The 25,466-nt window shown below is 58.7% G+C and overlaps 3 protein-coding genes across 5 annotated transcripts; 2 read left to right on the forward strand and 1 right to left on the reverse strand.

Annotated features, from left to right (window-relative positions):
- Window positions 1-183: 183 nt before the first annotated feature.
- HCN3 (hyperpolarization activated cyclic nucleotide gated potassium channel 3) lies at window positions 184-9,182 on the reverse strand. Its single transcript, XM_054397039.1, has 8 exons — window positions 8,887-9,182; window positions 5,364-5,793; window positions 5,094-5,255; window positions 4,270-4,488; window positions 3,368-3,514; window positions 3,036-3,276; window positions 2,282-2,446; window positions 184-1,334 (listed from the first exon to the last, which is right to left on the reverse strand). The coding sequence occupies exons 1-8, from the start codon at window positions 9,180-9,182 to the stop codon at window positions 184-186; spliced, it is 2,811 nt and encodes a 936-aa protein (XP_054253014.1).
- A 2,454-nt stretch (window positions 9,183-11,636) lies between these two features.
- On the forward strand, window positions 11,637-19,881 carry CLK2 (CDC like kinase 2). 3 transcript variants are annotated; one of them, XM_054397046.1, is made up of 12 exons: window positions 11,637-11,806; window positions 13,314-13,548; window positions 15,271-15,367; window positions 15,906-15,972; window positions 16,470-16,586; window positions 16,975-17,141; window positions 17,614-17,708; window positions 18,060-18,189; window positions 18,535-18,617; window positions 18,853-18,932; window positions 19,073-19,163; window positions 19,557-19,881. In XM_054397046.1, exons 1-12 carry the CDS (start codon window positions 11,637-11,639, stop codon window positions 19,737-19,739), a joined length of 1,515 nt encoding a protein of 504 aa, XP_054253021.1. In that variant the 3' UTR covers window positions 19,740-19,881. The 3 variants fall into 3 exon arrangements, with proteins under 3 accessions (XP_054253021.1, XP_054253022.1, XP_054253023.1); XM_054397047.1 differs by having other exon boundaries at window positions 15,274-15,367; XM_054397048.1 differs by having other exon boundaries at window positions 15,286-15,367.
- Window positions 19,882-21,414: 1,533 nt separating this feature from the next.
- Window positions 21,415-23,475, forward strand: SCAMP3 (secretory carrier membrane protein 3). Its single transcript, XM_054397052.1, has 9 exons — window positions 21,415-21,462; window positions 21,550-21,618; window positions 21,709-21,819; window positions 21,909-22,029; window positions 22,128-22,256; window positions 22,433-22,592; window positions 22,855-22,956; window positions 23,065-23,182; window positions 23,329-23,475. The coding sequence occupies exons 1-9, from the start codon at window positions 21,415-21,417 to the stop codon at window positions 23,473-23,475; spliced, it is 1,005 nt and encodes a 334-aa protein (XP_054253027.1).
- The last annotated feature ends 1,991 nt before the right edge of the window (window positions 23,476-25,466 follow it).

Genomic DNA, 25,466 nt, shown 5'->3' on the forward strand with positions numbered 1-25,466 from the left:
CCACACCTGTCCCTGCCGTGTGCCCATGCCCAGAGCAGCCAGGCCGTGGCCTCAGATGCTGCCTCTCACCTCATCCTCCCTCCGACGCAGCCAGGGCTTGGGGGCCTTTGCCAGGTGCTCTGCCTCTCCTGCCACCTCTGCTGCCCGGGTCCCTCCTGCCTGTGTGCAGACGCCACCAGGGACTCACATGTTGGAGGGGAGTTTGGGCTTCCCTGTTTCCACCTCGGGGCTGAAGGCCACGGAGCCCTTGCGGGAGGGACCTGCTGCCTGCCTGGAGGTGGCGGCTGGGGACTGCGGGGTGGATGCTCCTGCCACCGAGCGGCTGGATTGAGCCAGAGATCCTGAAGGCATCTGCTGAGGGTGTGCTGGCTGGGCTGGGGTCCCCGGACATGGCTTGGCGAGGAGTCCAGCGACCGAGGGAGAGGATCTGCGGGCCAGGTTCCCCGCAGACTTCCTGCCCTGCTGCAAGGAGCTCCCGTCGGCTTGCTGGGACACTTTGTTGGGAAGGGAGGGCTGGGAGGCGGAGAGCAGCCGGACGTCCTGGGTGAGCCTCCCCACTGGCAGGCCCTGGATGCTCCTGTGCTTCACCAGCTGCTGGGGCTGCATCAGAAGGGAGATGTGGGAGCCGGTGGCTCGGGACAGACTGTAGTGGAGCGTTCTCCCCGCCGGCAGTGCCTGCTCCGAGCTGGGGGAAGGAGCCCCAGCCGCCTGCTGCAGCAGCGAGGTGGAGACCGAGGTGCCTCGGGACTTGGAGAGCTGCGGCTGGGAGCCGCCCGGGGGCTGCTTGGCCGCCGTCGGCAGCTCTCCCTTCGGTACCGTGCGCGGCGGCGGCGCTGCCTGCGCCCCGGGGCTTGGTCTCTGGGTCCCGCTCTCCAGGGACACCTGGGACTGGACCATGGGGGAGGAAGGCGAACCGGCGGCAGGTGTCTGGAGGTGAGACGGTGCCCCCGACGGGGAGCTCACGGAGGAAGGCCGGGAGCCCCCCAGGCTGGGCTGGGACCTGCGCACTTGCTTGGTGAGCAGGGTGGCCTCGGGGGAGAGGGGGCTGGAGATGGAGGAGGGTGGCAGGAAGATGTGGGCCTGCAGGCTGTGCTGGTGAGTCAAGGCAATGGCCACGTTGGTGGTGGCGGCGGCTGTCTGCAGGGGGGCGTGCACCAGCGGCTCCCAGATCACCGGCTTGCCGCTCAGCTCCCGGCCAATGGCCATCTGCTGCAGGTCCTGGATGTTGTGGGCCACGTCCTGGTCATGCTTCACGATCTGCTGGATCATCTCGGTGTTCATGGGCCCCGAGCTGTGCTCAGCTCGCTTGCGGAGCAAGATGGAATTCTTCTTCCCTGGGTGGGAGGCAGCAGAGTCACTGACCCTGGGATCTGGCTCTTGGGGACACCATGAAGGGCAGGGTGGCAGTGGGGAAGGGGACAGTAAACCCTCACTGGTGTGCTAAAGGAAAGCAACCCCCTGGGGATGATGCAGGCTAGGGCAGAGGGAGAAGCAGGAACAAAACAGGGGAGTCCTGGCTCCAAAGGTTGGGGACTGGAGGTTGGAGTCCTTCTTGTCTTCTGCAGGTGATGGGAAGCAAGGACAAGCAGCTGGCAGCGCCAGACGGTGCAAATCCATGTGTGGGGTGACAGCCCCCCTGGGAATCCCATCATAGGGTATCACCCAGGTCCTGCCTGGGAGGAGGATCCCTCTGTATGAGGATCCTGTCCTCTGTATGAGGACAGACTGAAAGAGTTGGGGCTGTTCAGTCGGGAGAAGAGAAGGCTCCGAGGTTACCTTATTGTGGCTTTCCAGTATCTGAAGGGGGCCTACAAGAAAGCTGGGGAGGGACTTTTTAGGATATCAGGTAGTGATAGGACTAGGGGGAATGGAATAAAGCTGGAAGTGGGGAGATTCAGGCTGGACGTGAGGAAGAAGTTCTTCCTCATGAGAGTGGTGAGAGCCTGGAACGGGTTGTCCAGGGAGGTGGTTGAGGCCCCATCCCTGGAAGTGTTTAAGGCCAGGCTGGATGAGGCTCTGGCCAGCCTGATCTAGTGTGAGGTGTCCCTGCCCATGGCAGGGGGATTGGAACTAGATGATCCTTGTGGTCCCTTCCAACCCTGACTGATTCTATGATTCTATGATCCTGGAGGCTGAATCCTTCCCTATGCGTCCCTCTCATCCTCACTGCTGGGCACCTATGAGGCTGGGGTGCCATGATCGATGGGGCCCACGACGCTATCCCCCATGGTGCTGGGGTACTGTGGCCCCAGAGAGCAGGGGCCCAGGGGCTGCTCCTCACCTATGCGGTCCAGGCGGTCCATGGCCACTGTCTCGAAGGCTCTGCGCATCATGGGGTACTCCTCCAGCACCTCGTTGAAGTTATCCACAGACAAGGAGTAGAGGCGGCAGTAGGTGTCAGCTCTCACGCTGGCCGTCCGCCTGCCCCGAGTCAGCAGGCAGATTTCTGCAGGGAGACAGGTCTGGGGGTCAGGGGCCAGCCCTCCCCTTCCCCACAGCCTCCCTGGATGACAGAGCAGGGACAGGGCTGCCTGGCACTGCCACAGCCTGCATAGAAACAGAGCAGGACTCAGGAGCAGGGACAGACCCAGGAGTCTGGACAATCATGGTTGTGCCCTCAGCCAGGCACAGCCTCTTCCTCCCTCCCATGGAGACATCCCTGGGTATGGCTGCTGTGTTTGCCTGGTCCTTTTCTCTCCCAAACCTGTGCTCAGGTGCTCTGCTCTAAACCCCCCTCCTCTCCAGCCAGAGCTAAGGTGGGTGGCTGTCCCCCTCTGCCCAAGCCAGACAGAATTCACTGCTCTGACTGCTGGTCCCTGTGAATCAACCTACTGGACAAAGTACTCCATAGGAAGAGGGGTGGTAGACTTCTGAGCCCCAGAGCCCAGTGTGAGGTGGATGCCAAACCTCTGGCACAAAACAAGAGGGGATGGGCAGAGGGTGCAGCAGGGAATAGCATCAGGAACACCCAAGCTCTTGCCCCACAGCAGCTCTCACTCCTCCTCTGCTCTCCAGGTTCCCCAGCCCAGCCTCACCACCGAAGTAGGAGCCATCAGACAGCTTTGTCTCCTTGTTGCCCTTGGTGAGGATGCTGACCACTCCATGCTGGATGAAGTACATCTTTTTGCCCACGGTGCCCTCGCGGATGATGAAGTCCCCAGGCTGGAAGACCTCGAAGCGCAGCTTGGTCAGCATGGCTGTGACGAAGTTGGGGTCCGCGTTGGCAAACAAGGGCATGTTGGCCACCAGGTTGCGGCAGTTGAAGTTGATGATCTCCTGTGGGTGAGGAGCAGAGACATCACAGAGCTTGATCCCCCCTCAGCAAGCAGTGACCTTCCTCTTCCAGCACCAGGGGGGTCTCCCTTACCTCTTTGAGCGGCTCACTGAGCTCCCCCAGGATGTTCTCCTCATCAAACATCTTGCCCTGGTAGCGGTGCTCGTAGTACTCATGGATCCGCTGGCGTGTGTCCCCTGGCAGCTTGTGGAAGGACATGTACTGCTCCACTTGCTTGTACTGTGGGGACAAGGCAGAGCCACATGGGGCCCTGCTGAAACCAGCTGTGCCGTGCCAAGGCCAGGGGCACAGCTGGCAAACGCTTCCCCTCTCCTCTGCTGCTGTCGGAGCTGGGGTCCAGCTGCCCCTGCTCCAGGGCCCTGTCCCAAAGGCCACCTCCAGGGTAGAGCATGGGACCCTTGTGCACTTAGGATGCAGAGGGCCCTAGGGCAGAGGCCATGATGGGACCTCACTAAGTTTCATAGAATCACAGACTCACAGAATTACAAAGTCACAGAACAACCAGGTTGGAAGAGACCTCTGAGATCATCAAGTCCAACCAATCACCCAACCCTATCTAAAACTAGACCATGGCACTAAGTGCCTCATCCAGGCTTTCCTTAAACACCTCCAGGGACGCTGACCCCACCACCTCCCTGGGCAGCCCATTCCAAGGGGCAATCTCTCTTTCTGTGATGAACTTCTTGTTAAGGTCAAACCTTTGGCACAAAGCAAGAGGGGATGGGCAGGCAAAAACATCAGGAATGCCCAAGCCAGGGTAAAGCCCAGCCTCATGAGGTGGGCATCTATCCAAAGGGGCAGCCTGACACCTCCACACACCCTTTCCCCAGGTGAGCGGCAAGGGCAGAAAACAGGGCAGGAATCTACAGGGCAGGGCAGCCTGGACTGAGCTGGTTCCATCTGGAGCTAGACCCCTCCTTGTGCCAGGACCTCTTTCCCCAGTTCCCAGGCACTCCCTACCCCACCCTGCTGACCTTCTCCTGGTACTGGCGCCGGGAGGAATCCAGCGACTGGATGAGGGCAGTGGCGTGGCCGATGAACATGGCGTAGCAGGTGGCCCCCACGATCATGCTGAGCATGGTGAGCCAGACGTCCGTCATGCCCTCGGGTGCCTGCTGGCCGTAGCCAATGCAGAGCATGTGGCTCATGGCCTTGAAGAGGGCATGAGAGTACTGCTTCCCCCAGGAGTCGTTCTGCAGACAAGGGAACAGTGGCGCTGGGGGCCTGTGGTAGAAGCTGCTGGGCTGAGCCCTCCAGGTCCCCCCCTCCCCAAGGCAGGTGAAGTCCAGACCCACAGCAAGCAAAAGGTTTCTGGTGTGTCCAAGCTCAAACGGCAGAATTCTGCTCCAGGAGGAGGTACAGGGAAGCCCTGCACCAGGCTCTGCTCCTCTGGGGAGGTGGCAGGAGCCCCACAGCTCTCTTCCCTCCTGGCAGGGCATTATGGAATCCCCAGGCTGCTTTGGCTCCAGCAGCAGACAAGGTGGAGAGAGGTAGGAAGGTGATGCAGAGATTCCCTCTAACTGATCTAACAGCTGCTGCTGAGCTGTGGCCAGGGAGATGATGCTCAGCAGAGCATGGATCCAGGCAGCTCCAGCCTCAGAGGATGAGCTCACAGGGTCACAGGATCACAGGGGTTGGGAGGAACCTCTGGAGATCCTCAAGTCCAACCCCCCTGCCAGAGCAGGACCACAGAATCTAGCACAGGTCGCACAGGAATGCATCCAAGCTGTATAATCAAATCCTCTTCTCCTCCTGCCACAGATGCATGGGCAACATCAGCCCTGCCCAGGGCACTCACCACCATGTGGTTGATGGAGACCCAGCAGTCCTCAGGGAAGTCCTGCAGCATGGGCACCAGGAACTGGAGGCAGCCATCCCAGTGACACAGCAGCAGCATCATACCGATGAGGTTGAAGATCCTCACCACAGCGCTGGCCAGGTCGTAAGTCATGTGGAAGATCTGAGGAAAAGGCAAGAGTGGAGCTACAGAGAACAGCTCTCTGAACCCCCTACCCTCCAGCCAGCCATGGCTGTGGACCCCTCCCCAGCCCCCAAAAAAGGTTCTCACCTCCTCCCACTGGTGGATGTAGCGGATGAGGCGCGAGAGGCGCAGGAGGCGCAGCAGGCTGAGGATCTTGGTGAAGCGAACAATGCGCAGGGCCCGGGCGGTCTTGTAGACATCAGAATCCACCTGGGTCTCCAGGTCGACGATGAGGAAGATGTAGTCAACTGGGATGGAGGAGATGAAGTCAACCAGGAACCAGCTCTTCAAGTACTTCATTTTGATGGTGTGAGGGTCGAGGATGATCTCTGTGTTGTCCTCCACCACGATGCCTGTCCGGAAGTTCAGCACCAGGTCAGCCAAGAAGAAAGTGTCTGAAAGGACGTTGAAAACGATCCAGGGAGGGGTGTTCTCATCCTTGAAGAAGGTGATGCCCACGGGCAGGATGATCAAATTCCCCACCATCAGGAGCAGCATGATGAGGTCCCAGTAAAACCTGCAGGGAGGGGACCACGGGGAATGGAACGGAGCAAGGAGAAAGTGAGGAGACACAGGACACAGCTGGTTAGAAAGCAAACCCAGGTTTGAGTATTGTGTTCAGTTTTTTGGGCACCTCAATACAAGAGAGATGTGGAGGTGCTGGAATGAGTGCAGAGGAGGGCAATGAAGCTGGGGAAGGGCCTGGAGAATAAATCTTAGGAAGAGTGCCTGAAGGAGTTGGGGCTGTTTAGTTTGAAAAAGAGGAGGCTGAGGGAAGACCTCATTGCTGTCTACAACTACCTGAAAGGAGGTTGTGGCGAGGCTGCTGCTGGTCTCTTCTCACAGCTATAGAACAAGAGGGAATAGCCTCAAGCTGCGACTGGGTAGGATTAGGTTGGACATAGAGAAAAACTTTTCCACAGAAAGAGCGGTCTGGGATTGGAATGTGCTGCCCAGGGAGGTGGTTGAGTCACCAACTCTGGATGTGTTTAAAGGTGGTTTGGATGTGGTGCTTGGGGGTATGGTTTAAGGGTGACCCTTGTAGAGTAGGGTTCTGGGTTGGACTTGCTGATCCTGAGGGTCTTTCCCAACCTGAACGTTTCTGTGATTCTGTGAAGTTAAGAAAAGTCCAACACATTGTGGAGAGAGATGGGCACTCAGGACATGGGCACACGTGCTGCCCACACACATGGCTAAGACCCTGCTGCTTGGCTGGGACATGTGCAAGGGCAAATGTGTAGAGAGGAGCAGCTCTGCACCAGCTTCGAGGCAGAGCAGGGCCAAGGGGCTGGGGGAGCAAATGTCACCCTGGCTGTAAGAACAGAGAGCTGTAGCTCAAGGAGCTTGGCTGTTGCTTCTCTCTCATCTTGTGGCATGGCACCCCAAACCTGACATTTTTCCTGGGGAAAACTCAGGGAGGATGTGGGCTTTGCTCCCTGGAACTCCCTGCTGCCTGCCAGCTCCCCACCAGCACCTGGGTTGGCTTAGCAGGATTTGGAATCAGCTTTGCTGGTTATGCAAACCCAGCACCGAGCTCCTGGGGCAGCCCAGGGACTCAAGGACCAGGAGGCTGGTTGGGATTGTAGCAGCCAAGCAAGGCTAGACAAGAGACATCACCATGGGGAAGGTGAGAGGAATACATCTAACCCCAAAGGGGCTACTTGTGAGCACTGGGAAGGAGCCACACAGCCGGCCGGCAGGACCTCCTTAATCCACCTCCTCTCTCTGAGAGTGGACAAAGCTTAGAGGCTTTGGAGGAAAAAGCCAAGAGGCACCAGGCAGCAGCTATAACATTTGGTTATGTCATGAAATTCAGCATCCCCATTGACATGCAAATGTGGCTGAGATGTTTTCCTTCTCCACACAATCTCCTGTAATGCCTTTCTTTGGGAGGCTTGTGACAGCTTCTGTGCCAGACAGCGGCGTGGACTCCTGCTGCCCTGCTCAAAGCCTTCTGTGGGCACCTAGAATAGCAAGGCCAACTGCCACTTTCATGTGCCCCCTGTTAGCTCCAGCCCCCAGTTGTTGGTATGGACCCAGCTTTCCAAAGGTGACCTCAGGGCACCTTTTTACTGCCTTGTGGATCCAAACTGGCCCTTGCATGTGACAAGAAGCCTGCGGCTGCTCTGTACCCTGTGTCCTCAGCAGGGCACAGGCACCTACTGGGCTTCCTGTGGGTGGCTGGGAAGAGGAAGGAGGAGAAGCCATGGCACCACGTGAGGCTCCTTCAGCGAGAGAGCACCAGAGCCTGCCAGGGAGGGGGCACCCCCTCCCCAGGGAGCTCCTCCAGAGCTGAGGAGCTTGGCAAAAATTAACACCTTCTTGCCCATGGCCAAGGTTTGCTTGGGCAGGCAAGGAGCCACCAGCCAAGGCAGAAGAGGCCTGACCTGGACGACCAATTGCCTGCTACATGCCCACCCCGTGCCCCAAGAAACGCCACACACTGAGCAGGGAAGCCACCTGCCCTCTGCGGCTGCCTGAGCCTGCTGGGAGCTCTTGAGTCAGATTTAGGCTTTAAGCTCTTTAGGGCAGGCCCTGTCTTCTGTGTCAGGTGGAAGACACAGGGCCCTGATCTCAATGCCCTTTATGTATCCCCGTAATGTGACAAACATGGGCATAACCCTGCCAGCTGTGTACCTGCCAGCTGTTTCATGTCACCTTCAGTGCAGGCCACTGACTGCGCAAGCTGCTCCTGCCAAACTCAGGCTCACAAACTTTGGGGCAGCTTCCCCAGGAAAAGGGCTCTGAGGGCTCACAGCCCTCAGTGTCGTGATGGAACAGCGCACAGGAGCTGGCATAATTGGGGCCCAGCAGCAAGGGGAGGTGGCTACAGGTGCCAGGGACCCATGGTGGGTGCTGTCCATGCTCAGGGCTGCTTTACCAGGCTGGGGACATCAGCCGTGTCACAGCTTTGCTGCAGGAGATGACTGCCTGGCAGCTTCATCCCCCGTGTACAAAGCCCACCCTATATGACTCAACATCCCCGTGACACCCAGTTCCTCCCACATCATCCATCCCCGAGCTCTCCCTGTGATCCCAGTGACACCATCCGCCAGACCTGGCTCCTCGCTGGGTGTCCTGCCCTGGTCCAGCAGCTCCCCGAGCTGTGGAGACAGAACCTGGGCCAGGCTCCGAGGGCAGCCCGTGGGCCCTATGTCCCCGCGGGGACCGGGCAGCTCCTCACCGGCCGCAGAAACCAAACCAGCATCGAACAGGGGACAAGAAAGGTGTGCGAGGGGGCACGGCCAGGCAGCCCCGCGGGCTCCTAGCGCGGGATCCTCGGCTCGCTGGGCTGGCCCCGGCCCGGAGGCTGTCCGCGGCTCCGCGGGTGTGGGGCTGAGGCAGAGGGAGTACTATCGTGGGACCGGGACCGGGGCAGTCCGAGCACGAGCAAGGGGCTGGGGCACCGGGGAATGCCGGCCTGGCGGCGGCCGGTGAGCAGCCGCGCCTAGCCGGCCCGGTGCGAAGCCCCGGCACCCGTCACTTGTTGCCCCGCCGGTGGCTGGCGGCGGGGCCGGGGCGGGCGGCGGAGCAGCATCAGCACCAGGGACAGCGGCGGCGCCGGCGCGGCGGCACCGGGGCCGGGGCGGGCGCGGGGCCCGAGTCCCACCTGAAGTCGCTGTAGGGGTGGATGATCCAGGTACCGGCCGACTTAACCCGTTGCCGCTCGATCTCCACGGCTCGGTGGCTGCCGAACATGCGCAGCGAGAACTTGTTCACGGCGGGCTGCAGCATGGCCCCGAGCTGCCGTTGTACGAACGTGCTCGCCGCCGCCGCTGCCGCCTCGCCCTCCGCCACGATCTGCTCCGCCGCCGCCGGCGAGGCCGGGGCCGCGCCCGCCGCCTCCCCGTCCAGCACTGGCGGCTTCTCCCGCGCCTCGGGGCTCCGGCTCGGCGCCGCGTCCATGCCGCCGCCGCCGCCGCCGCGCCTCACGTTTCCTTCAAACGCCCTTGCTCGGGCACCCTGCCCGCCGCCCCGCCGCACATGCCCGGCCCCGGGCGGGCGGGCGCTCGCTCGCCGCCCCCGGCCGCTCGGTCACCGGTCGTGCTCGTTCGCTGGCGCCCGCAGCTCCGCCGGCGCCCGCCTGTTGCGTACACTCTATCGAGAGCGCGGCGGCCGGGCCCCGCTGCCAGCGGGGTGGCGCCGGTGGCACCGGAGCGGCAGCAAGCCGAGCACCGAGGCCCGGGAGGCGGTGGCAGCGGCGGCGGCGCGGGACCCCGCGGCGGGCGGGGCGGGGCGGGGCGGGGCGGGCGGGGCGACGGCAGGAGCCGCGTCCCCGCCCCTCGGTCCCGCCCCTCTGATCCCGCCCCTGGTTCCACCTCCCTAGCCCCGCCCCCCGGTCCCGCCGCCGTGTGACGCAACGCGTACGTGCCCGAGGGGTACGTACGTACGTGCGCGTCGCCGCGGCGAGCTGCGCGCGGCCTGGCGGGGACCCGGATCGGCGGCGGGGCGCGGCAGCTGAGCGGCGGAGCCGGAGCTATTGGAGCGGGGCCCGGGATTCCCGGGGACCCACGGCCGCCATCACGGATTTCCTGTGGGACAAGCGAACCGGGCTGGCTGCGAGGACGGTGCGGAACGGGGTGCGGCAGGGGCGGGGCGGGGGTAGGCCGCGGCCTTCGTGGCTGGCGGAGGTGGACCGGAGCCGTGCGGAGTAGGACCGGGACCGGTGACTCTTGTCGAGGCTAAGGCCGTAGTTCGGCGGTCCGCCGGTTTCCTGTGCTGGCGGAGGTGCTGGCGGGGCTGGATGGGCCGAGGAGGCTGTGGCCGGGCCCTGTGGCATCAGTGCGGGAGGCTCCCCACCTGCCGCCCCATCCCTCGGCCTCGATCTCTGCCGCTCTCCGGGCGCCGGCCGCCGCTTCACGGCCAGGCGCCGATGCTTCCGCTTTCGGCGCTCGGCGCGGCCCCGCACACGGGGGAGACCCCATCCGGTGACCGCGGAGCACGGCAGCGAGCGCCGCCGCCGCCATCATCGCCCCCAAACCGGTTCCAGGCCCGGCGCGGAACGCCCCGCGCGGGCTTCGCCTGCTGCAGCGAGAGGCCCGACCTTGGCGGGCTGCCAGCGCCGCCTTCCCTCGTTGCCGTTAATGAGAGGCTGCGCTCGGTACCCGCCGTGGGCGAGGCCCGGTGGCTGCTGCCGAACCGGGGGGAAACCGCGGGCGGCCCTACAGCGCCCCGCCTTGCCCTAGTGAGACGAGCCCGTTCCGCCAGGTCAGCGCCTCGGCGGGGCCGGTTCTTCCTTCGGGCAGCTTTAGCCGCGGTGTGGGTGCGGGTACGGGCAGGCAGCCGGGGTGCTGAGTGCAGCTTTCCGGGGAGAGAAAATGGCCGGTGGAAGGCCTGTGGACAAAAGGAGCTCCATCGTCGTGCCCGTGGAGATGAGGCAGACTGAGCTGTGTGGTCAGAAACGCGGGTGGTTAGAGCTTAGAGCTGTGGGGTGAGGAACCAGGGTGTGCTGTCAACCGGCCCATCAGGGCTGGCCCCGGGATGCCATCTTGCTGAGGGATTTTTCTCCTTCGCTTTTGATTCTCATGTCCCACCAGAGAGGTATAGGTGAGCAATCCTTCTCTGCGAGGTAGGGTCTGCAAGGCTTCCTCAGTGCTTCACACGTTGAAAGAGCCTTCCCTGCTTGCAGTGGGAAATGTAGATGGGAGTGAACCTGAGACGTATCTTCAGGAGCTGCCTACTTGGCTGTCTCCAGTACTGGGTCACAAGGACTTTGAGCCTTGTACTGGTGATATCCTGAGCTCCCTTTCACCTTCCTTCAGTTTTATGTAGTGATGCTCCTCTCCTTCCTTGGAAGCATGTTACTTTAAAGAGACGGTCACAGAATGGTTTGGGTTGGAAGGAACCTTAAAGCTCATCCAGTTCCAACCCCCTGCCATTGGCAGGGACACCTCCCACCAGCCCAGGTTGTTCAAGGCTGCATCCAGCCTGGCTTTGAACACCTCCAGGGAGAGAGCATCCACAACTGCTCTGGGCAGCCTATTCTAGTGTCTCATCACCTTCCCTGTCAAGCATCGCTTCCTAATCTCCAGTCTCAATCTCCCCTCTTCCAACTCCAAGCCATTACCCCTCCTCCTATCACTGCAAGCCCTTGGGGTCAATAATTATTAATCTCTTAATACTCAAATCCATCCCCCCTTATCCTAGCACTATAAATCCCTCCCCAGATTTCCTGGAGCCCCTTTCAGGGTACTGGAGGATGCCCTTCCAGAGGGTGGAACCCCTTAAGGTGCCGGTGCTGCTGCTGGAGTGGCAGCCAGTAGCAATGAGCACGAAGCGGGGAACGTAACCTAGAAAAACCAGAACTGCAAGCCAAGCAAAGCCTCTTGGGGGCTGCCTGACATGGTGTTGCCCCTGCAGATGCCTCACTCTCGACGGTACCGCTCGTCGGAGCGCAGCAGCCGGGGCAGCTACCACGAGCGCTACAGAAGTCGCAAGCACAAGAGGCGGCGGACGCGGTCCCGGTCGAGCAGCAGCGAACGCGACCGGCGGCACCGGCGGGAGGACAGCTACCACGTCCGATCCAGGAGGTGAGACCTGAGGCCACGCAGGGTTTTTTCCGGCTCAAGTTGGAAGCAGCTGTGGGCAGCCCTGGTTTCTGGGTGGTTTGGGCTTTGTTCTTTCTGAATCACCTACAGTCCAGCCTGTGTTGGACCGTCTCATTCTGGGTTCATGTTTACCTCGACTTGCCTCAAGGCTGCTGTTGGCCTACACAAAGGGGATATGGTTTAGGGGTGAACCTTGTAGAGTAGGGTTATGGGTTGGACTTGGTGACCCTGAGGGTCTTTTCCAATGTTTCTGTGATTCTGTGAATTGCACAGAATCTGTCTGATTGGAAGAGAGCTCCAAGGTCATCCAGTTTAACCTTCCGGTCAGCACTAAACTATCACCCTAAGAGCCAGGTCCATGCACTGCTTGAACACCTCCAGGGATGGTGACTCCAGCACTGTCCTGGGCAGGCCATTCCAATGTTTGATAACTCTCTCTGTGAAGAAGTATTTCCTAGCATCCAGCTTGAACCTCCCCTGGCACAGCTTGAAACCATTTCTTCTGGTCCTGTCACTTGCAACCAAGAACTGCTGCCCTCTCCTTGCTCTAACCTCCCTTCAGGTGGTTGTACAGAGCAACGAGGTCTTCTCCAGGCTGCACAACCCCAGCTCCCTCAGCCCCTCCTTGTAGGCCATGTGTTCCAGGTTCCTCACAAGCCTCATTGCCCTTCTCTGGACACTCCAAACCCTCAATGTCTCTCTTGCAGCAAGGGGCCCAGAACTGAACACAACACTTGAGGTGTGGCAAACTTCACTTGAGGTGAAGCTCACCAGTGCTGAGTACAGGGGGGCGATCACCTCCCTATTCCTGTTGGCCACAGTGTTGCTAACACAAGCCAGGATGCCAGCGTGCTCTGAGGTGTAGCTTCCTGGGCTAAGTTAATGGTGAGAAATTTTTTAGGCTGTCAGGTAGTGATAGGACCAGGGGGAATGGATTCAAGCTAGAGGAGGGGAAATTCAGATTAGATGTTAGGAAGAAGCTCTTCATTATAAGAGGGGTGAGACACTGGAACAGGTTGCCCAGGGAGGTGGTGACAGCCCCATCCCTGGATGTATTTAAGGCCAAGCTAGATGTGGCCTTGGGCAACCTGATCTAGTGGGAGGTGTCCCACCTGTGGCAGTGGGGTTGGAATTGGATGATCCTTGAGGTCCCTTCCAACACTGATCATTCTAGGATTCTATGACTATCATTCTATGACTCTGATTCTATCATTCTGTGACTGATGTAGTGCAAGGTGTCCTGCCCATGGCAGTGGGGTTGGAACTGGATGATCCTTGGGGTCCCTTCCAACCCAGACCATTCTAGGAGTCTATCATTCTCCGCTTCTGTCGTTCTGTGACTCCGCTTCTGTCGTTCTGTGACTCCGCTTCTCTGATCTAGTGCAAGATGTCCCTGCCCATGGCAGTGGGGTTGGAACCGGATGATCCTTGAGGTCATCTCCAATTCTGCAATAACAGCAACCCCTTTGGCTTCCTTCCCCCTCCCCAGCTACGACGACCACTCAGCAGACAGGAGGGCCTACGACCGGCGTTACTGTGACAGCTACCGGCGCAACGATTACAGCCGCGAGCGAGGGGAGGCCTACTACGAGCCTGAGTACCGACACTCCTACGAGTACCGGCGCTCCCGGGACCGCGAGGGCAGCTACCGCAGCTGCAAAAGCAGCCGGCGTAAGCACAGGCGGAGGCGGCGCCGCAGCCGGTCCTTTAGTCGCTCCTCATCGGTGAGTATCCTGCTGTGCTGGGCCTGCCTGTAACCTTTCTCCCCAGGTGGCAGCTGGGTAAGTAGAACTCTCCCTTTCTACCGCCCTCCTCTTGGACTCGGCCTGAGAAATTGCGTAGGGGGAAAAAAGCCTCTGGTTGCAGACAAGCAGCTCCTGGTGCGCCTGGGCGAGCGGCTGCCCTGTGCCGTCCCCGGGCACGGGCGGCTCGGCCCCTCTCGTAGCGTTGCCTGCTTGGCCAAGCAGTGTTTTGTGTGAGGTTGGTACAGCAAATGTTCTGCTGAGCCTGGGTCCCAGACAGTTTGGTCTGCCTGTGAGAGGTGGCTCAGGTCCCTGTGGTCCCAGGCTCAGGTCCCTATGATCCCGGGCTTGGTCCCTCTGGTCCCTGGCTCAGGTCTGTGTTCTGTGGCAGGAAGCTTCCCTGTCTCTGAGGGCAGGTCCTGCATCAGAGCAGGATCCTTCTGGGTAGGCCCAGCTGACACCAGGTGTCGTGCGAGCGGCCTGGCAAGGGAGTAGAGCTTGTGGACTTGGTCCCTTCAGGTGGAGGCAGCAACCATCACAGATTCTTCCCAGCGGTGTCCCTGCCTTTCTCTTCTTGTCTGTTCTGCCGTTCACCTTCCACTTCTGTTAGACCCCAGACACGTTCTCTGCTCTGTCTGTGGAGCTCTCGGTGTTGTCTGGTCTGTTTTGGCTGTGTGTCCAGGTAGGGGATTGTGTGGGCTGGATTCAAGTCCTAGGTCTGCTGGCCAGGTGTGGGGATACTTAGCCGAAGGACTGTAAGGCAGGAAATTTTTCTCTTCTCTGGCATAAACCTCTGATCTGCCTCTTCCCAGGCTGTCCCTATTCCCTGTTGGGCCTCTGTTTCTCTCCTGGAAGATAGTCCTTCCAGGATCGGCTTCTTTGGGGGAGGTTCTAGGAAGAAGAGTCACATCCTTCCCCAGGCAGTCACTCGTATCTTCTCTCTGGTTTCTGATGGATCACTGTGCAGAGAGTTGCTTCTGAAACCTCTGAATCCATCTTTTTCTGAGTGTTGGGGCTGGGGGAAGTGATGTTGGGTGGTTGTTGGAAGGGGATGGGGAGTGCCTGTGTGGGGCAGCCTGGCCCTTTGCTCGTGTGCAGGACTTCCCAGCACCTACCTTCTGCTGCCTTTCATCAGTGGCCGCTGCTAGGCCGCAGTGAGCCTCTCCCTGGGCCACTTGGTGCCCAGCTGCAGAGTTCTGCCCCAGTGTGTGATCTTGGACTTCTCTGAACTGCCCTAGGAGTGAGAGCAGCTGGCCCCTTCCAGTGCCCCTCTGATAGCCCTCGTTCTGCCATCTCTGCTCTCACACTGGTTTCGGGTGGGGCTGTTTGTAGGTTCTTTTTTTTTTTTTCCTTTATTTTTTTTCTTCTTTCTTTTTTTCTTTCTTTTTTCTTTTTTTTTTTCCTTTTTTTTTTTTTTTTTTTTTGCTACAGCGAAAAAGCGAAACTGTTTTTTATTTCGTTTTATTCTTTTCTGAGCTAGTGTGTTGTGTATCTTGACATGTTCCCTTGCAATATATCCCTATCGTTATATATTCCTCTGTGCCGTATGAATTGGCTGGGAATCTCCTCCTCCTGCAACCCCTCCTCAAACCAACCACATGTGAATTTCCAAACCAACCCAATGCTGAACGCTGGCTGCCGGCGCTGGTTTTGAAAATCTGATTGGTGAAAATGCTGAATTCCCCCCTGGCTGCCCTGGGCCAGCAGCGGAGTCGACAGAGCAGCAGAAGGGCCAAGAGTGTGGAGGACGACGACGAGGGGCATCTGATCTATCGCGTCGGCGACTGGCTACAAGAAAGATGTACAGCCAAATCGTAACATAATTTAGCTCTCTAGTTAAGCTCCCATCACAGTGGCAGATCTGTCTTAAAAACCTTTTTTCTGTTCCTCTCGTTTTCAATTTTTTCATTGTTTTTATTAAACGAGAAAAAAAAAAAAACAAACAAACCTTCTCCCTTTTTATTTTTTTTTTTGTTGGTTTGGTTTTGTTTTGTTTTCTTCCCCTTTTCGTTTTTAAAAAGCCTACAGGTTTTTTTTTTGTTTGGTTGTTTTGTTTGGGTTTTTTGTTGTTTGGTTTTTTTTTTTTTGTTGTTTGTTTTGGTTTGTGATTTTTGGATATTTTGTATTTGCTACTCCAAGTTGCCAGGGAAAAAAAAAAAAAAAAGAATAATCAGGGTAGTTGCCTCAGTGCAGCCGGTGCCAGCCTTCCGCTGCTCCGGGCTCTCAAGCTGTGCAGGTTTAGGTGTTGCAAATGCATTCTCCTCTTGCCTTGTGTATGAGCTGCAGCCAGGTCCTGCTCACTCCCTCACCTGCCTCCCTCTTCTTTCTCTCCCTCCCAGATGAGATTATTAGCACCTTAGGAGAGGGCACCTTCGGCAGAGTGGTGCAGTGCATCGATCACCGGAGGTAGGTCTGCCCCTGGGATGGGGAGGGAAAGGGAACAAGAGAAGCCACAATGGAGTATTTTGTGCTTAATATGGGAGCCTGAGGGTGAAAATGAGTCTCTTTGGTTTCCCCATTCCTGTGCTCACCCTCTTGGGTCACCCATGTGTTGGAGAGGTTGTAGGTGTGCTCCTGGGATGGGGAGGGAAGGGAATGAGAGAAGCCACAATAGTAATGGAGCATTTTGTGCTTAATGTGGGAGCCTGGGGGAGTCTCTTTGGTTTCCCCCCTTCTTCTGCTGCTCTGGGTGCTCAGCCTCTTGGGTCACCCATGGGTCAGAGAGGGGACTGGAAGGGAGCCTCAAGGCACACCCCTTAGTAACAGTCACCTTCTGGCTTGAGCAGGGGTGGTGGAAGGCTGTGCTGCACACGATGAGGCTGCTTTGGAAAGTCCTTTTTGCAGGGCAGGGGTTCTGTGACCCAGCTCAGGGCTGATCTTGTGCTTTCTTGTTCCTCCTCCAGGGGTGGTGCACGTGTGGCTCTCAAAATCATTAAAAATGTGGAGAAATACAAAGAGGCTGCTCGGCTGGAAATCAATGTGCTGGAGAAAATCAATGAGAAGGATCCTGAGAACACAAAGTGAGTGTGCTCTTGGTGTTGGAATGGAGGGACAGGCATAGAATTGTCAGGGTTGGAAGAGACCTCAAGGATCAGCCAGTTCCAACCTCCCTGCCATGGGCAGGGACACCTCACACTAGATCAGGTTGCTCAAAGCCCCATCCAGCCTGGCCTTAAAAGCTTCCAGGGATGAGGCTTCCACCACCTCCCTAGGCATCACCTTAGCACAATTGCAGGGACAGGATGGGAAAGGGACTTGGTGTTGTGTGACTGCATTAGTTTGTAGCTGGGTTTGGAGGCTTTCTGGTTTGCTGTGGGATACAGACTGGTGCAGGGACAAATGCAGCCGAGTGCTGCTGTGTGCAGATCTGTCCTGCATGAGAATTTTTTTTTTTTTTTTTCCTCTCAGTCTTTGTGTCAGGATGTTTGACTGGTTTGACTACCATGGCCACATGTGCATCTCCTTCGAGCTGCTGGGGCTCAGCACCTTTGATTTCCTGAAGGACAACAACTACCTGCCTTACCCCATCCACCAAGTCCGGCACATGGCCTACCAGGTGTGCCAGGCTGTGAAATGTGAGTGTTCACTGCTCTTCTCTTCTCTGCTTCCTGACTGACTCATGCAGCTCTCAGTGTCCCTGCCAGCTCTGCAGCTCCTGGCCCAAAGCAGCAAGTTTTGGCTGCGGTGCTGCTGTCCCAGTTCTAAGATTGAGCCTTCCTGCACCTCCAGCAGTGGATGTGTGCTCAACATGACCTCTTTCTGTATTTCTGGCTGTCCTGTTCTCTGATTGATGCATGTGGGCTGGCAGTGGCTCAGGGTGCTTCAGCATCCACTCCTCTACACATTCTAGGGATCGATGTGGATAAGTCTTTGTGCTCCTGAAGCATCTTAGCCTGGCCTAGCCTGATTGTCCAGTTCTAAATGTGGGCTAAACTGGTGCCAGTAAAAGCAAATTGAATTACTGATGTTGGCTCTTGAGGGGGGGTGGGGTGGTGCAGCCTTGCTGTGCTTCTGTTCCATCACCCCAACTCCTGTTTGCTTCCCCAGTTCTGCATGACAACAAACTCACTCACACTGACCTCAAGCCGGAGAACATCCTCTTCGTGAACTCCGACTACGAACTCTCCTATAACTTGGAAAAGGTAACAGAGCTGCCTGGGGTTAGAGGTCTTCTCGTGGGTTCTTGGTGTCACCAACCTTAGCAACAGGTGGGGGGACTCAGAACGTGGCCCCAGGCTCCCCCCCAGAGCCAACCCTCTACATTCAGGGTCTCTTGCATGAACCTCCTGTGTGGTCCGAGCAGCCACAGGGACTGCAGGCTTACCTGGATGATGCTGTTGAGATTTTAATTTGGGGGCTGTGGCAGCACTGCTGTACCCTCGGGAGCCTTCCCCTCCCGTGGTGCCCCGTGGCAAAGCCTTGGCTGTGTAAGGAAGGGGCTGAGCCCACATCTCCAACCTGCCGAGTAACCGATGCCATTCTCCCTCGGGAAGAAGCGGGACGAGCGGAACGTGAAGAGCACAGCCATCAGAGTGGTGGACTTTGGCAGTGCCACGTTTGATCATGAGCATCACAGCACGATTGTCTCCACCAGGCATTACCGGGCCCCAGAAGTCATACTGGGTAGGTGTCACTTGGTCTCCACAGAGGCATTTGACCCGAGGGCGCTGGGTGCTGCCTGCCGCATTCAGGAGCATTTTTTTGCCTCCACGTCATTCAGGAGCTGTCCTTGGGTTTGACCCTGGGGATGAGAAGTGCTTTGCTGAACCTCCTCTACGGTGCTGTTTTCTGGGAGGGGACAGCAACTTAGAAGTTTTTATCAGCTGGGCAGAATATTGCCACCAGAGTATCAGGAGCCTGACTGCAATGGGAATTGTTTGTTTGTTTGTTTTAAAGGGTGAGGGATTTGCAGTTTTAGGCCATGAGTGAAGCTTGTATTTTAAAAATATTGGGTTGTTGTTTTTTTAGAGCTTGGATGGAGCCAACCCTGTGATGTGTGGAGCATTGGCTGCATCATCTTTGAGTATTATGTGGGTTTCACCCTGTTCCAGGTGAGAACTGTGTGCTGTGTGGTTGCCTCACAACTCATGAGAGAGGATGCTGGTTGTGTCCCAGCACAGCCAGGAGCTTCTGAGACTGCTGGGGTTCCCTCAATCACTGCAGTCTTGCAGAGACAACCAAGGTGTTGCCCTGCAACGGGTTCTGAACAGAGGGGAATGCTAAGGGCTGGAAGGTAGAACAACTGGAATCTGTTCCATGTCTTCCCTTTACATTTCTCTCTCTTAGACACATGACAACAGGGAGCACCTGGCCATGATGGAGAGGATCTTGGGGCCAATTCCTTCTCGGATGGTCCGGAAGACAAGGTGAGAGCAAGGCCAGCTGCTCATATGTAGTGCTTCTTTCTGAGTGTTGAGGAGAAGCTGTCTGCTGTGCCAGCTGTCTGTGCTGCTGCAGGGTGGTTTGTGCTGGAGTGTGACCTCTTCCCACCTCTGACTCTTGACAGGAAGCAGAAATATTTCTACCACGGCCGCCTGGACTGGGACGAGAACACCTCTGCTGGCCGCTACGTCAGGGAAAACTGCAAACCACTGAGGGTAAGGCAGGGGTGGGCAGCAGCAGCTTCATCCTTCCCTCACTGCAGAGGCTTAGAGTGTCTGCCCCAGCTGTCAAGAATTCTGCCCATGGGCAAGGTTGAGCCACCAAAAGGGTCAGACCAAATAAGCTTTGATTGTCCCAGACATAAACTAGAACTTCAGATTTGAAGTGGAGGAGGAGGAGGAAGAAAGCACAGAGACCTTAGGGAGTGCCTGGGAAAGATGTCAGGGGAAAGGGGGTGAAAACTCAGCATTTCCATGCTTGGTAAAACAGCCCAGAGTTGAGGTCTAGGATGAGCGATGGTCTGAACGAGGCAGGATTGCTTCCCCCAGCTTAGCTCTCCAGCCCAGGGAGCATCCTTGGCCCTAACCTCTCTCTCCATCCCCCCGCAGCGCTACCTGACCTCCGAGGCCGAGGACCATCACCGCCTCTTCGACCTCATCGAGAGCATGCTGGAGTATGAACCCTCCAAGCGCATCACCCTGGCTGAAGCCCTCAAGCATCCCTTCTTTGACATCCTGGAGATGGAGCCCAGCACAAAAATGTGGGACTCTAGCAGGGACATCAGCCGGTGATGCCCCCCAGGTGCCAACCTGGCCCTCAGATTCTAGCCCCTGTGGAGGCCTTGTGTGATTTCTATCCAGACACTTGGTGCTTTTTTTTTTTTTCCTTTTTGGTTTGGTTTGGTTTATTTTTTTTCCTTTTTTTTTTTTTTTATATACATGAAAATTCCTCCCTGGATACCTTTGTAAAGTTGTTAATATGTGAGATAATGTAAATAGGCCATATTCTATATCTTTCTCTGAGCACCCCAGGCCTGACCTCCTGCTGTTGCTGCTGCCATTATTGTGAGGTTAAGGGGGCCTGTATGTCCATATTGTACATACCTCTGTTCAGGTGTTACTCTGTCTTCTGTTCTCTCTTGCCTTCCTTTTGATGTAAATACTCCAGGACTCAACAGCTCTCTGTAGCTTCTCTGTTTTTCCTTTCCTAAGTTATGAAACTGGTGGGACTGCATGGGAATTATTTTTTTGGATCAATGTCATATAGCCCATCCCCACACCAGAGTTTTATAAGAATTTTGTACAGTCTTTGTGAGAAATAAATATGAAGTGAACAAAGAACCTGCTCTGGGTTTGGAGCAGCAGCAGCTTTCTGCTGCTTAGTTGTTCTCCTGATGGGGGGTGGATCCTCTCATGGAATGAAAGGTACTTCATGATCTAGGAAACTTCAGTAATGAAGCCAGCTTTCAGCCTGGGTCCTGAGCTTGCACTGGGTACAAGCTGCCTTTAGTCCTTAGGGCTGCAGCTGGACTTGGCAGATTTGAGGTAGAGAAGGCAGCAAAACACAGCCTGGCCTCTCCACCTTGTCATGTGGTTGGTACTGAGGTGGGATGTAAAGAAAGGGCAGAAGGTCCTTCATAAATGTGTTCTCTTGAGGGCACTCTGGAGGGGTTGGGAGAGCTGGCTCCTGGTGCTGGCTGTTGGGAAACAGGCACGCACAGTCAGCTGCCACAGACTAACCCCAGTGCCTCTCTGTGCCTTTTTGGCAAGGCTTGAGCTTTTCCAGGGCACTTGCTGGGGGTGTTCCTGACCTGATGCCAGCTCTGTCTAGATGCTTTGTAAGCTTGTCTGGGAGAGTCTCGCTGTGGTGGTTTCGATGATGGAGCAGATGCCCTCACGGTCTGCTCTGCAGGAGCTTATTGCTTTGCTGTGGTACCATCTCTCTAGGGCAAGCTCTGGCCCGGCTCTGGCAGACTCTCAGCTTGCAGAGGGATAAAGCAAAAGTCCAGCTTCACAGGGCATCGACCGGTAGAGTGGCATGCCCTGGTCAGGGGTGCACTTGGGACCCGGGCGGGGTGAGGAGAAGTATGGCAGCACTGGTCAGCGACAGCTGGAGCTCGGGGGACTCGGGCGGAGCGCCCTGCGGTCGGCGCGCCCTGCGGTCGGCGCGGAGCTGCCGTGCGGTCGCTCTCCCAGCAGGCCTTGCGCGCTGAGAGACGGAGCGGAAACGCCCGCATGTGACCCCTGGCGCACGTGACCTCATCACGTGCTCGCCTCCGCCCGACGCGTGCGCAGAGGCCTCCTGCGGCGGGGCTCCCAAAGCCGCGGGCGGGGCTGGTGACGCCACGGTGCAGCGGCCAATCGACGGCGGCGCGGGGCGGAGCGACTGAGGGCGTGAGGCGGTGGCTCCGGTCCCGGTCCCGGTCCCGGTCCCGGCTCCGGTCCCGGCTCCGGCTCCGGCCCAGCCATGGCCCAGCGCGGCGACCCCGCGATGCTCCCAGACAACCCCTTCCAGGTGCGCCTCGTCCAGGGGATGGCCCGGCTCCGGTCCACGGCCTCGGCCCGACCGGGCCTCACGTCACGCCGGTCGTGTCTCTTGCAGGATCCCTCATTGGTACAGCCCCGGCCCGGTCCTGACCTGGATTCCTACAACCCCTTCGAGACGAGCGCGGTGAGGCGGGCAGTGAGGCAGACCGCTTCCCGGCGGCTGGGGCTCTCCCCCCGGGGAACGGCATCTCACGGTCCCCTCTTCTCCCTGCAGCCGCCATACCAGGTCCCGTCGGCAGCCCCACCGCCCCTGCCAGCCGCCAGCATGCCCCCGCGGAAAAACAGCCCCACGGAGCCCCGGAACTACGGCTCCTACGACACTCAGGTAGCGGGTAGGGGGAGGCAGCCGCTTGGCCGCCGCGGGGTGGGCCGTCGGAGAAGGTGGGAGCCCCAGGCCCTGCATTGCCCCCGCAGGCCTCGGCGGCAGCTGCCACGGCCGAGCTGCTGAAGCGGCAGGAGGAGCTGAACCGGAAGGCAGAGGAGCTGGATCGGCGGGAGAGAGAGCTGCAGAATGCGGCCCTCGGTGGCTCCACAAGTGAGTGGTGTGTGGGGCAGGGACGGTGGCCGCCAGCCTCCACGTCCCCCCTGCACGGGCACCGCTGTTCTCTCCTTCTGTCCTCCTTCCCTTTGCAGCGAGGCTCAACAACTGGCCCCCGCTGCCATCCTTCTGCCCCGTGAAGCCTTGCTTCTACCAAGATATCCCTGTGGAGATCCCTGCAGACTTCCAGAAGACTGTGTCTACCATGTATTATCTCTGGATGGGTGAGCCCTTGGGAAATTCTAAGTGAAGATCCTAGGAGGAGTTAGAGGAATGAGTGTCCTGCGTGCAAGGGAACAGAGCTGCTTTGGGAGAAGTTGCAGTTAATGCATAGTGCCCAGGTCTGGGAGGGAAGGAGGAAGCCTTGCTTGGGTCTCCTGACCATTGTCCTCTCTCTTAGCCAGCACCATTGCTCTCTTCCTGAACTTCCTGGCCTCGCTGGCCTGGTTCTGTGTGGACCCCTCGTCTGGTTCTGGGTTCGGCCTCTCCATTCTCTGGGCTCTTCTCTACACGCCCTGCTCCTTTGTCTGCTGGTATAGGCCGATGTACAAAGCTTTCAGGTGTGTATCTGCTTGAGCTTCCAGGCCTACAAAGCAGCAGAGTGGGGTGGTCCCTGCATGGCTGGTCCCTGAAGCTGCTTAGTCCAACAGGCCCTTGCCCCAAGTGCAGCACCAATGCTGGCCAGAGCTCTTTGTGGCCCCTGTGTCTGGGTGATGTGGTGATTCTGTACTGAGCTCTGTGTTCTCCTTGCATCCCCTTGTTTTAAGGAAGGTTTGAGAGTTTCTTTTCTGTGGCCTAACCTCACCTCTTTCTTTCTCCCAGGAGCGACAGTTCCTTCAATTTCTTTGTCTTCTTCTTCGTCTTCTTTGCCCAGAATGTGATGTACGTGCTGCAGGCCATTGGGATACCAAACTGGGGATTCAGGTGTGTGCTGTACTGACTCAGGGGAACCCTGGCCAGCTGGGAACCCCAGAAAGGAGGGAGGTGGGTGAGGAAGAAGGATCTGGTGGGCAACCCGTTCTTATTTTGCAGCGGGTGGATACTGAGCCTGATAGCGCTGCGGACAAACACGGCCGTGGCTGTGATGATGATTATGGTGTCCTTGGTCTTCACAGCAGTGTCTGTGTTGGGCATCATTATGCTGAAAAAGGTGAGCTTGGGGCAGAAGCCTGGGACCAGAGCACCCCTTTGGGAGGACGAGGGTGGGGTTTTGACAGGCATGGAGGCACAGCTCTGGTCCCTGAGTGCCTGAAGCAGGGTTGATGCCCTGACTCCAAGCCTGCTTCTCATGTCCAGATCCACTCCCTGTATCGCCGGACAGGGGCCAGCTTCCAGAAGGCACAGGAGGAATTTGCTGCTGGGGTCTTCTCCAACCAGGCAGTGCGCACGGCGGCAGCCAACGCTGCTGCCGGTGCTGCCACCAATGCCTTCCGGGCACCCTAGCCAGGGAGGAGCCCCTGGCCTCTCACCGCACGTGGGCTCTTTTCTGAGGAAGAGGAAATCCAAGTTGCACTCCCATTGGATCCCCGTGTGTCTGCATCAGCTGTCAGAGGCTGCCTCATCCCAGCTTGGAAGTGCTGGTGCCTGAATTGTCTGCTGCTCTAATCCCTTTCCTCACGGATGGAGGCTGTTCTGGTTTGCACTGGTTCCCTTCCCTCGGTGGACTGGGGAAGGAGGGGGATGAGAGGTGCTGTAGCCAAGCCCTGGGCTTGTTGTCACCACCTCAGCCCCAGCTGCTGGGGGCAGGAGCCTCCTCCAGATGTGGGGCAGGGACTGAAACATCTGCTTGCCTTTCCTGGGATGAATCATTTCCCCACCTGGTGACGCATGAAGGGTTCCCCTTGTGCCCCAGTCCCAGGGCATGCAGAGGGCAGCTCTTCCTTGGAGGCTTTTGCCTGCCTGCCTTTTGTCTTGGGACCTGTTTCTATGCCTGGAAAACTGTCCCACTCTTCTCCCAAGGGCATTCACTGGTGGGGTGGGGCAGACTCTGTCTCCAGGGTGCTGAGCTGAGATGCAGCCCCCTCCTCTCCCTGTTCTCTCCTCCTCTCCTTTGCTGGGCTGAGCCTGCTCCAGGCACACGGAGAAGGAGGGTGGGGCCAGGACAGGCACTGCTGGTGCATGGCTGCTGCTCGGGCTTCCTGCCTTGAGCCTGGGCTTGTGGCCACAGCCCCCCAGGCCTGGCCTATGTGGACCTTAAAGCTAGGCTGGGCACTGAGGAGGCGTCCTGGAACTTCACCTAGTTCCCGCCTGGCTCTCAGTGGGGGGGTGGACAGCTTCTGCGTGCCTCCTCTGGGGACAGTGACCCCCTCGTGCCTCCTGTCAGTGTTCACCTAGAGCCTGTTCCATTCCCAGAGGCCTTCACACTCCTCCCTTCTCAAGGGCTCAGCCAGTCCCTGTGCCCAGTGCTGCCCAGCACAAGCTGTGTCCTTGCTAACCCCTTGTGTGCCCTCTCCCATGTGCCAGTGTCCTCGGGGAGCTGTGGCCCTGATGTCTCTGGGATGGGTCTAACAAGCTCTGCTTTGCTCCCATTTCCCCTGCTCTTGGGTCTGTCCCCCCTGCCCCCGGGCTGGCGAGAGGCTTCGTGCCTTCATCTGGGTGGGGGGAACATTGCAAGCGGCAGCTCCCTGCCCTGTCCCGCTGGCGGTGGCCGCGGTCCCTTGCCCCGGCCGTGCCCATCCTGCCGCGGGCCGCTCCTCCCGCCGCCCCCCACCCAGTGTGTTTCTGTGTCCGACGCGAAGCCGCCTTCAGGTTTTATTTAAGGAATAAATCAAGTTTCACTCTGCGCCTTCCAGCTTCTGTGTGCGCTGACAGCGGGAAGCGGAGGGGCTCCCGGGGAGGGGGGACAGGACTACAGCTCCCGGCGTGCCGCGGAGGGACGGCCCCGGGGCGGGCGCGGCCGGGGCTGCCGCCAGGAGCGTGCTCGGAGCTGCTGCCGTGAGCCTCGCCTGAGCTTACTCCGCTTCCTATCGCGGGCGCGGCCACCGGGCTGCGGCCCCGGCGCCCCGGTCCCGGTGGAGCGGGGCGCCCAGAGGGGGCAATGTTTGGCCGCGCTCCGCGCAGCGTTCCGCCGTTGGGGCGTCCCCGCCAGCCGCTCCGTGCGGGGCCGCGGGGTGCGGGGCGACGAACCCGCCCGTAGCCGCTCGCCGGTACCGGCCCGTGTTGGGGGCCACTCCCGGCAACGGGAGCCGCCTCCACCTCCCCACGCCCGCTCCCCGGGATGGTCCTGGGCGGCGGCCGGACCCCCGCCCGTTGCCCGGCCCCCCGCGGCTTCCGCCTCCCGGCGCTGCACCGGGGGCCGGCGGCCTGGCCCGGGCGCCGTGTCCCGGGCGGCGGTTCTCGGCCTCCGCAGGGCGGGATGATCCCCCGGCGGGGGCCCGGTGCTCGAGGGACGGCGAGAGCGCAGGAGGAAGCCCCGGGGCCGCGCTCTGTCCCCG

Source organism: Indicator indicator, chromosome 40, assembly GCF_027791375.1.
Source record: "Indicator indicator isolate 239-I01 chromosome 40, UM_Iind_1.1, whole genome shotgun sequence".
Taxonomy (NCBI): domain Eukaryota; kingdom Metazoa; phylum Chordata; class Aves; order Piciformes; family Indicatoridae; genus Indicator; species Indicator indicator.